A 12,207-nucleotide genomic window follows, 5' to 3' on the forward strand; every position below is an offset into this window, starting at 1 on the left:
TTATAGAAGTGGCATCTTCACTTATTGGATCCTTTTAATGCTTTAAAATAATTTGGTTATTTGTCGAAAAAAAAAGCGGAATTTTCGATTCTCGTCCTTGTTATATCAACAATTTAACGCCGAGATCTTTAGATATTTCTTCGGCCCCGTGAAAGATTATGTCAATGCTTTAAAAATAATTTAATACCTTAAAAACGGAATCTATAAAGTTATGGAAAGCATATCTATTTACCTAAAAGAAAAAGAAAATTTAATTTTTGTCTCCGATTTTTAAATTGGAATCGAGGCAACAAATCACTAATTAAAGACCAATATGTAAAAATTCAGCATTATCGAAATTTTTCAAGAAACTAGTTTGTAACAAACTTTCAGATTTATTACGTAGTCACATATCAGTTTTTCAAAATGGGTTTTATGTCAGGTAGGTCAACTGAGACAAACTTAGCTTTGATTACTCATGACATAATATCAAATATTGACAAGATGTGCTAAACTGATATCATTCGATAGAATAACTCATAAAGTATTTTAGCCACTTCAATAAAATCATATTTAACAGATTTTAGCCACTTCAATAAAGAAGAGTGAATCCAAAAAGTTAAAATTAATAGCTCGTTCTCATATAACATCACTGTTTCATCAGAGGTTCCACAAGGAAGCCATTTAGGCCCATTACCTTTTTTTTGGTTGTTTGTAAATGACATTGCTTATATTTTCAATGATTCGAGTTGCATTCTTTTTGGGGACGACCTCAAACTTTGTTGTAAAATAAGCTGTGAACCTAATTCTTTTCTTCTTTTGAAAGATCTAGCAAGATTGGATGACTGTTTACCTTCTAATTAATATTTTAAAGTGTCAATTCTTGTCGTGCTTCAGGAATTACACCCAAACTTTGTTTATTTATAAAAAAAGCTATAGGAAATCAAATATTCACCGAACCCACCTCTCAATAAGTCCATTGTTGCGAGTGCTGTGTGGAATGGCGCCGTCTTGTTAAAAAGCATATGTCATGCAAGTCAAGCTCTTGCATTTTGGGCAAAATAAAAAGTTGGATATCATCTCACGGTAGCGCTCATCATTCACAATTACGTTACGAATCGCATCACCTTTGTTCCAACAAACGGTCCAATGATGCCACCATCCCATAAGCTGCACCAAACTGTGACTTTTTCTGGATGCATTGGTAGATCTTGCAATGCTTCTGGCTGATATTCACTCTAAGATCGACAATTCTGCTTATTTAAGTAGCCATTGACTCAAAAATAAGCTTCGTCGCTCGCTGGAAGAAGCGCACGATGAACTTTCTTAACAGATCACGCATTTTGATAATAATTTGTAGGACGATTCATGGTTAAATTATAGACCAAACTTAAGATGTTTGACAGTGAAACAAAATACGAATCGTGCGTCAGCTGTTTAAACCATGGTTGCCAAAAAGATAATAGCTACAAAATCTCCCTTTAGTATCAATCAAATTAACCTAGAAAGAGTAAGAAAAAAGAAAGACCTAGGAGTTATCTTACATACCAACTTGTCATTTTTACCTCATTATGACTATGTGGTAAACAAATCCAATAAAACGCTTGGATTTATCAAAAGAAACACTAGAGAATTCTCAGGTCCCAATACCATAAAATCACTATACAATTCTTTAGTAAGGTCGATTTTTGATTATTGCAACATAGTCTGGAATCCTTATTATAACATAATCGAGAAATTTCAAAAGAATTTCACTAGATATGCCTTCTTCAAGTTAAAATGGAGGATTCCAAGACCGGACTATGGTTTTCGGTGTTTGCTGTTTGGAATAAAGTCCCTTCAAGATCGTGATGTTTATTAGAGACATCATAACATATCACATTAACTGTCCTTCGCTACTATCATTATTATTTGAAGGAAACACAATGTCGATTTTTAATTTATGATCAGTTTCATCGTAGAAATTATGGTCGGAATGATCCTATTTCCCGTTGCCTCAAAGGACCATTTAATTTGTAATAGGGTCTCACGAACACTATTTTTTTAATATAAAAATTATTATTGTTCATTCAAAAATAGCTAAGTCCCTGAAAACGTTGCTTTAACTGACAATGACGAATTTAAAGAACTTTTTTGCATCTTAAAACTCATATGACAGCTTTTAAATGTATGATTTAGATGGTCTATATATATTTGACATTTAACAATTCAAAGTATTGATTTACAGTTTGAAAGTTCTCATTTCTAACAAATAAAACAGTAAGGCAGACATGAACAATTCAAACATCCGCTTCAAGCTTAAATTTATGCCTTTTTAATTTCAAACAAATTTGATTGAACACAATTCAAAGACAAGATTCATATATTCAAGCCTCATTACCTTTACCCAAAAGTTCTTATACACTCAATTTCTTCTCCCAACACTTCTTTTATGGTTCCGCAAGAAAAGTGTTGACCATTAATCTGTAAAAAAGAATGAGGTCACTTAACAAACGTTCAGCAGACCATTTCTTTTTCGCCTTTCAATTAAAATCCGAGATTCAACTGTTAACCCTGGTATATACAATTTTACAAATTAATAGGTTCTGAGGAAAAATTCTTATTTACATCAATACACAAATTACTTCGGGGAAAAATACACCAAATAAATATAAAACATGTACAAGGTGTGAATACAGCCCAAAATAACAATCTCAAAGTTTGATTGCGTTCATTTCTAACTTTTGTGTGTGTACTGAAATAAACCGCCGTTATGTTCATTAGGTTTCCCATTAATTCCGGGTCACAATTATAAGACTATGTGCAGTGAATGCCTTAAGTCTTCTTTTTTATTACCGTTGCATCGTGATGTACTCCAGCTCAGGATGTTAAACATGTTGTACCAACATATTTCTTGAGATTGAAACTGATTTTAAATGCAGGTCATCATAAAGTTCCGAAAATTAACAATCAGCATCACGAGTGCTGCAAAAATATTAATACCCCAACGACACTTATTCTTGTGTCAAAGTCAGAAGAATCCTTCTTGAATTCCTTTTTTCCACCGCGATGCAGAAGAAGAGACAAACAGGTAGATATGCGTGGTCATGAATAAAACCGAAAAGAATTCTTAGAAGTTAAAAGTAGAACCTTCACGGCATAGGAATATATAGTGTGGCACGATTTTGACCGCCATCCATGCCTGCATCTATGGCATCCATGCAGCATGCAAATAGTGTCATTTTCGATGGCAGCACAGATAGAAATGTCGAGCCGCATTCAGTATTCTAGCGCATGGACTTGTATAAAAATGTGAATCTGTGACATCTTGACATGTTGGTCTGTAAGTTTGTAACCAGCATCAGCTCAGCACGGACAAAATAAAGAGCTAACTACAGATCCCAGGAATACGGAAGTCAGCCATATCCTATGTTCCACATTTGTTTTTCTCAGTTTTTTGTTCATGAAGCCAAAGCCAAAGAATCACAATATTACTTCGTCAGAGTTGCAATAAGGCGAATTTATATGAATTCGTGTGGCACATAGAGTTTACCATCAATGGCATATTCATGGCTGACCCCAAATGTTTGAAAGAGAAGACTAAACCATTTGGTTATCGAAACGATCTTGGGCTCAATTTTAACAGAGAGAAACGTTCCAGGCCAGCTTGCTATATGTATGTAGCTTGGTACTGTAAAATGTACATAGAAGCCATCGGATAATGTTGGTTTATTGCTTTGTTATAGAACAATGTGCAAGAGAGTGGGCGCTTATATAGAAGGTAGGTACGCTATGGAAGCATTGAAGGTCCACTTTATGTTTATGCAGATTTGTGTCCAATTTAGGTTTCACCCGCCGAGCGACGCTAGCCGCCGACGTTTGGTTGTGCCATAGTGGTGACGAGTGGAACAGTAAGGTTTATATTGGGCATTAGTTTTGGTTTTTGTATACTTTTTGCTGTGCCTCGTTTAGTGTCGTGGTCTCATTTTGTAGATCAGGAGCAGAGAGTTATCATTGCGACTCCAGCTATGTAGATGGAAGACAAAATTTAAATAAGACGTGACTGGTGTTAGTGGTACAAGAAGTCACCCACTATAATAGTTGCATATGCATTGATGTATTGTAGGACAAAAGGCCAGTTGGACTAAATTGTGAAATGAGTTAAGGCATATCGATGAGTTGTTTTTGTTTCGTAGTTCGATGAAGTTCATGTATTTCTTTAACTAGAGAAATTTTGTAGACGTAAAATGAATTAATCATAGAAGGATAGGAACAAATTTAAAGTTTTAACCCAGATACAATTAGATAAACAAATTTAGTATATGTTACCTTAATTTCCAACTTACTGAAAAATATTGGAGTAAGAAAATAGAGCATTTAAGCTGCAAGATTTAAGCTGATTCAAGCTTTAAACAAACACTAAACAACTTGATGAGTTAACTTAATATTTCTTCCAATACCTAGTGATATGGTATGTGAAAAATTGAAGCTCTATTAATATGTATAATGTGATAAGTATAATATTTATGATTTCCTATTGGTGTCGTCAAAAATGTGCAAATGTTATTTTTTTAGGCCAAAATGTTGTTTAAAGAACTTCATAAAGATTACAATAAAAAATTCGAGACGTTAATCAACTTAGTAGTAGTATTTCTATAATTGAACTGATTTTTTTTTTATTTGAAAATGTCGGGGATTTTCGTACTTTCAAAAATATAAAAACGTTTTCTCATACAAATTTCTCGGTTTTTCTGGCAGTCATCTTAGAACAGAATTGTTATGATTCGATTTCCCAAGAATTCTTTATCGCATAATTCAAAAAGGATGAAAAGAAAAGCAAAGTTTTTTTCCTAGCCGGATGAGAGTGAAAAGTGAATTGTGTCGAGCTAAAATCCATGAAATAAAAACTGGACATTTTTTTTTCTAAGCTGTCAAACTTTTAATCAGCTTAATTGAGTAAAAAGCATTTTTATCAGTTTTTAGTCCTTTTTGTTGGTTTTTGTTACTCGCAACAAAATTGTCAGATGTGTTTCTTGAATAAATAAACTAAAAGTTAAAAACCATATTTTACATACGTAAAAATATCTTAGTCGAACACCAATTTTGACCATTTTTTAAAGTATCTATTTCTTATAAAAATAATGTGTGCTGCGTCGCACAAACTTTATCCTGTATCCAAGGACTCTGTTTACAAATTGTACTTGCATTTTAAAGTTAAGAATTTACATTTCAAAAATTTAAAAGCCTATAATAAGTTTATTATCAAAAAAAAACTAAATTTTTGTTAATTTTTTTTTTTGAAAATTAATAAAGCGGTTTTTTTTTAAATTATTTTTTATATTTCAAATTTTGTATTTTTAGTATGCAGTTATTTAGAGCTTGTAAATATACGTTTTACATTTGTTTTTCGTAAAAAAGTAATGAACCATTTTTGAAATAGCAAATTTTGAAAAAAAAAAATTTAATATTTCACACAAAATTTTCAAGAAAATGTTGACATTTTTTATCATATTGACAGTATAAGAGCGTGTGCAGAAAGATTATTGAAATCAGTTAATTAGATCTTAAAATAACTTTAAAACAAAATAACGGTTCTATGGAGGGTAACATTGTGGAGTAATGCAAAAATATTTGTATAGAGACAATTTATTAAAAATTCATTGGGTCGTGTTTGAGAAAATTTGAATTCTCGATTTTTTACCAAAAAATTTGTTTTGGACTTCTGGCTTTTTTAGTCTTAAGAAAAAAACTTAATACAAATCTGTTTCAAATATTATTTTCAATTTTCAGACAGACAGATTAATCGAGGGACCCACTTTTTTCGATTCGATTTTTGATTGAAAGCTCGAGTTCGAAATTTGCTACGAATTCAATACTTGCCATAAAGTTGCTTTGTTTATGTCGCAAGTGAAAATTGAATTTTTCTGAATTTTTAATCAAATGTTCATAACAATTTCCTAGCGATATAAAATAAGTTATAAGCAAATAATTATCCATTTTGCGGCTTCAAAAGTAAAGCGGCTGGAATTCGACATCTGTCCAACTAGGTTTTTAAACCAATTTTTTTGTTTAGGTTAAAAGTCCAACATTTACGAAAATGGATACAAATTGTTAAAACCTACTACCAAAATGGTGATTCTTTCACAGCCACATATTATGCTTTATTGAATTGGTTACAGATAATGTAAGGGATGTGCATCATTGTTTTGCTCGTACCACTGAAAATATCGTTGCTGCAAGTGAAAGTGTTGCCGAAGACCGGAATTTGTCGATTATTCGTCTTTCAGCAGCAAGGACTGTCTGCACCTACATTCACAACGTTTGTCCTAGATATGTCGAATAGGGTTTTGAACAACGGGCGGTGGACCGCGATTTTTCGAACAAAATTTTCTTCAGCGTTGAGGACATTTCTCACGCGATGGTCGTTGCTTTCCTTTAGAGAGGACATTACATCCACCAAAAATTCCCTGTTTGTGGGCTATTTTGTCCGCACGTATGATTGGACCTTACTTCTTCGAAAACGACATATGAACGACCGTAAATTAAGATTATCATGGTCAAATGATATGTGGCTTTAACAAGACGGTGCTCAAGGCAACACAACTTGAGGAATATGGCTTTATTGCATGAGACATTTTTTGGCCGCGTAATTTCTCTTTCTGGCGATATCAACTGGCCACCAAAATCATGCTATTTGACACAGCTAAAAGGTTTTTTTGGTTAAACTACTAAACTTAAACTAAAGATGAAGTTTACGCTGAAAAACCTTTAACTCTTGAGCACTTTAAACCAATATTCATCAAGTTATGGCAAAGACACTGCCCAACATGTTTGAAAAATTGGTCAAAAATTACCCCAAAAGAATCGCGGCTGGCAACAATTCGCATCGTGGTTATTTAGATGTTGTAGTTTTTCACACAATAATGTCAATGCTCAAACTTTGTAATAAAAATAAAAACAAATATTTTATGTGTGTTAACTTTAAAAATGGCAACCGAAAAAAACTAATTTTATTTTCTTGAAAGCTTTTTGATACTTCTTTGGCGTAAGGTGAAAAATCTTAAGTTAAAAAATTGTTTTTATTTAACGAATTTTTCTTTAACTACTTAAGTCTAGCAAAACTGCTGCATATAATTTTCATTCAGTCTGCAGACAATTAATTAGAATTGCATATTTGGTCTTATATTAAGGCCTAATTTCATTTGAGTCTTTATGACCAGTTTTTGACTTAATTCCTTTTTGCCTAACGTCAAAGATATGCAATCGAAAATTTAAAATTGTTTTATGTCGATATCTTTGCTTGTTCTTAAGAAATTAAGGATGAAAAAAGGTTTTTCACACGTACATACGTATTCACACAGAAATCTCTTTAACCTTAGATTACCTAGGGACCTTGAAATAAAGAGAAATATCAAGGTTTTCAATTGGACAGTTCCAAACGATTACAATAACTTGCTATCGAAAGTTAACTATAAAAAAAGCTACAAAAATGATTTAACGTCTTAAATATTTTGGAAACATCTCAAACTTCAATTATTGATTAATATTTTCGAAATACTTTCGCTCACTACCACCAATAGAAATATATCAATATAGGTAGTATTCAAGCTTCTTTTAAAGTGTATAGTTCGGAGTTTAAAAGAGTTTAACAAGGTGAAACACTAAAAGATAAAACAAATATAGTTTCCCCCTTGGAAGTCATTTTTTTAATTTCAAACAACTAAAAAACTTCAAAATATTGCTTACGCCTGTATGGAAACATATATTAAAAATAATAATAATTTCGTTGTATTCATCCCTCCAAATTTCAACTACGTCAATAAATATATTTACATAAGTTACATAAATAATTATGTGCACAGGAATTGCAAAATCTTTATAAAATTGCATTCAATCTTAAGCTATGAACTATAAAAGTTGACATTTCCATCTCTAAGTTTCTCTGTTTCATAGACGATTCAAAATGGAAAAATCCTACAAAAGTGAGACATCTTAATTACATGTGCTAAAAAGATCATTAAATTAAATGACAAGACATCGCCAACTATGTGCTCTAAGGCCCCACGTAAAATATTCATTTTAGCGTATTCCAACTTTAACTTTATACATACACTTTTCTTTCTGTAGATTTGTTAACCATACATATGTTTATATATTGCTAAAGACTCATTGGAAAGAACCACTTTTTTGCACTCTTATAGTTGTTGAAGTATTCAAACGTTTGAAAAATTTACATTTCATGTTTTTCTTGGGAAATCTTTAAATTGTAAATTGTAGTTATAAGGTAGTCTATAACGCCTCTGCTTTTTTTAGATGTTTTTGTATTTCAATTTTGTGATGCCTTGATGAAGTCCCTTACATGGAAAGAACGCAAAAGTACGTAAATTAAATAAATTTGCATAAACGCATAAGTTTTGCATTTATTTTTGTATGAATCTTTCGCAAAAATCTTTTTAATGTCAATCTTAAGTCAAAATAAAGGCCATATCTATAAATTCAAGCAGATATCACATTAAGTAAGTTTCTGTAGAAATCAAGGCGATGATGTTAATGATGTGTCGATGTTATAAAACAAGTCCTCCAACACACTTTTAGAGTATCAAACTCATCTCGAGTCTTCATTTGACTTCTTTTTGAAAGAGACTTGATGTCGTGCTTTTGATTCATTTGATCCTTGTATATAAATAATGATCACACACCATCAACCTCTTTTATCTTTGATTTCTTAACATTCTTTAGAAATAATAAAAAAAAGTTGTCATCCTATTTAACATCAGAACAACTTCTATTTCGGCCTCTTGTGAAATTCAAGTTTTCAACTGATGGTGATTTAGGCGTGAGTAGGTTAATCTTCTGTACTCGTTCTAAATGTCTGCAAAAGTATCTTCTGTCTTATACTCGTCTAGTCTTAGGCTGAATCAATCATTAATACCGTTTTATCTTGTCTGACATTTTTTTATTGAATTTGTGACTTTTTATGGGATGCCGCATCAACATTTTTCTTGCTTTTGATAATTTTGTATTTTTTTATTTTTGTTTGCAGATAAAATGACGTCACCTCGCATCATATACACAGCACTGCAGGTTTTTGTAAGTATAAATTTATTATTTTGGTTTAGTTGTAAGGTAGTTGACTTATGAAACTTTATTTTTGCTTAGATACAAAAATGTATAAGTGGGATGTTGATTATTATTATTATTACTATAAAAGTTGCAACTTGTAGGATTATTTAATGGTTAAATGAGAGATCATTTGTAAGAACAAGTTTTCTTGCTGAGTGACAAGTTATATTGAATAAAATATATTTCAAAAATGTATATGTACATAAGAATAAAATAATATTGTGAAATTAGACAAAAGTAAAATAAATTTGTATTTTCTCTAAATACAAAACTACTTAAGATGCTTTTGTAATCCAAACGGCGGAGGCTGTCAATTCGTTTAGGTCATGAGGTTGAACATTTCAATGTCACTAAATCGGTTAATTTATAAAAGGGGCTTAACAGTGCATCAATTGATTCCAATTGGGGAATTGGGGTATTTTATTATGTTTCGTCAATACTTTTCTTCATGGCATTCAAGGTTAAGATCGGTCATCGAAGTGAATTTAAATATTTTAAACTTAAAACTGAAATAATCGAACAAACATTTAAAAACACATAAGGCTTTTTCAGGAGTAGTGTTCAATTTTATGGGGATTTTTAAAGTTTTATTAAATACAATGTAATTAATTTCATAAATGAACGACTTTAGGTAGATCTCGGTGCTCTTCCATTATCCAAAGATTCTGATGGAATATTTTACCCTGCTCTTTACTAAAATCATTAAGGTTTAAAAAAATCGGTCTTAATGCTAGTGCAGGAAGGGGATTTGTATGTTCATGTTGCACCCTAACTCTTTCAATTTCAATAGCATCAGCTCATCACGCTCTCCGTGGTTGTCAAACTTCTTTTTGATTAAGAAGTTACTCATAACCAAAACAAATGAATTGCAAGCTTTGACTAACTTGACTAATTGGCTAATTTGACAATATTAGAACTATGATAAACTATCGACCAGTTGCTAAACTTGCTTATTTGAAAATAGTGAATATTATCTCCGTTCCGCTCACTCCAATCCTATTCCAGCCACTTCAGGTGTTCCCCAAGGTAGTCATTTAGGTCTACTCCTCTTTATCCTTACAATTAATGACATTGACATGGTCATTAAACATTGTCAAATATCTCTTAAGGCCGATGAAACGAAATGTTTCAACATTATTGCTATTCATGAAGATGTTTCAATCCTCCAATCGTCTAAACATTCTCAACCTGGTGTACCAAAAATTGGTTTTAGCTTAACAAGTTCCAGACAATGAGCTTAATGCATTAAAACAGCTCCCCGTCATTACTATCTTCATTATTGTCCCATACATACTATAGGAAACATAAGGGAACTCGGCCTTTTATGTGACCGTGAACTAAAATTTCTACTTCACATTGACGAAACCCTTACGGGTTAGAGATTAGAGATGGTGAAAAATTGCCGACATACTGTTCATACATCGGGGCGTCAAACTTAATGCTTGTCTACAATCTGGAAGGAAAAAGCGCTTACTTGCAACACCACGTGTTGACCCCTGGGCACAATTTAGAGAAATCAATGAAGTAAGATAATGAATGATACTAATCAATTCGCAGTTATTGAAAAAGGCAATAATTAGACTTGCTCTGTTCAATTTGTGAGTGAACGCAAGAAGCTATGGTTTACTTTTTTCCTAAGATTAAATCTAGCTAAAGTTGGTTAACACAGGACTGTCATCCTTCCTCTGGGCAGAGGCTGGCTTACTGATAAAAATTATACAAATCCAGTAATATCACTATATCAGTAAATATACAAATGAAATGACTATAAGTCATCTGAAGTTGAATTTAAAATCATATTTAGGATTGATTTACATTGTAGATAAAGCTCAGCGACCACTTCTAGGGTTATCTTCCGTAGATGTCACTACATCAAAGATTAAATCAACATACCACTGTGGATGTGGTACCTCGGTTGAAGCCCCCTGGTTAATTCCAGGAACATAAGCTGGGATGGCCTCCTTTTGAGTATCGTGTTGGCTGTGGTTTATCCTATATGCATCTGGTTTTTACATCACCCAAAAAATCAATACATACAAAAACTAAGCCAATACCAAAGGTTAACAATTAGGTGAAATTATTATGTCTTGGTAGCTTCGAAAGAGGAACTCGCTCGAAGCATTTCTCGAAATAAGAGATAGAAATCTTTGCGTAAGTCCTTTTGGTTATTTTCAAAAACTAATTTTTCGCCAAAAATACCAGCTTTCAATTTTTCTAAACTTAATCCTGAAAATTTGCGTCACTTTTATCAAGCGCCTTCACAAAATGATTCATAATGCCGATTATAATAAAAAGTTTTTGAAGTGTGATGCAGGCTAACGAAAGAGTTTATCCAACATTTAGTTCTTCCTGCACTGGCCCGTCTTTTTGTGACTAATTGGTTTGTTTATTTCGACTTTCCCAGAAACCCAAAGTAAAGTAAACTATTTTTAGATGAAATTAAAAATGATATGAATCATTTGTGATATTGATACTTACATTTTTCCATAACCTTAGCAATATCTACGCTTCTTCTTTAACAGTATCCGTACTATTAACCGTTAGTAAGTCCATTACTCAGGAGTATTGTTTTTTTTACTAGGAGTGTATTTTTTTGGAAAATCAATTTGTATATGAACAAAAAATATAACATCACTGCTGCTAAAAGTTAAAGTGGAGTCCTGCTGCGGATAGATAGATTTGACGTTCATTTAAGTACCGAAATATATTTTTGAGTTTTCAGTTTAAGACGTTGGTACATTTGATACGTCATTGCTCGTAGAGTAGAGCCTAACTTACAAAACTCTATGCCGTCATTTTAAAACTCAAAATGAACTCTGATATTCTGATACAATTTATTTTCAATTTTTTTCAGCTAATGTTAAATAATTTAGTTACTTGTATGTTTTTTTTTAATGCGCTGCGACTCAATTTTTATTTAATTTTTTGTTAATTCATGCCTTCAATTTTTGTTTAGACCTATACAAAGTTTTGTGGCGACTCCACATTAACTGTAATATGACTACCTTTCAAAACAAAACCTCAAAAATATCTTGGCAAGTCTTCAATAAAAAAGATGAAAGTTGTTTAGCAATAATTTTCAATTCAATTCAATTCAATTCAAATATTCATTTATTGCAAGTAATC

At 32.0% G+C, this 12,207-nt stretch overlaps 1 protein-coding gene across 2 annotated transcripts in view; it reads left to right on the plus strand.

The window, feature by feature from the left end:
* LOC129949065 (cuticlin-4) overlaps positions 1-12,207 on the plus strand; it is a 77,762-nt gene that overhangs the window by 30,032 nt on the left and 35,523 nt on the right. The window contains exon 2 of one of the 2 annotated variants that reach the window (XM_056060289.1): positions 9,000-9,048. In XM_056060289.1, the coding sequence (XP_055916264.1) occupies positions 9,007-9,048 (42 nt within the window). In that variant the 5' untranslated portion in view covers positions 9,000-9,006. The remainder of the gene's footprint in view (positions 1-8,999; positions 9,049-12,207) is intronic. The other variant, XM_056060288.1, reaches the window with a different exon arrangement.

The sequence above is a fragment of the Eupeodes corollae genome, chromosome 3 (assembly GCF_945859685.1).
Source record: "Eupeodes corollae chromosome 3, idEupCoro1.1, whole genome shotgun sequence".
NCBI classification, from domain to species: domain Eukaryota; kingdom Metazoa; phylum Arthropoda; class Insecta; order Diptera; family Syrphidae; genus Eupeodes; species Eupeodes corollae.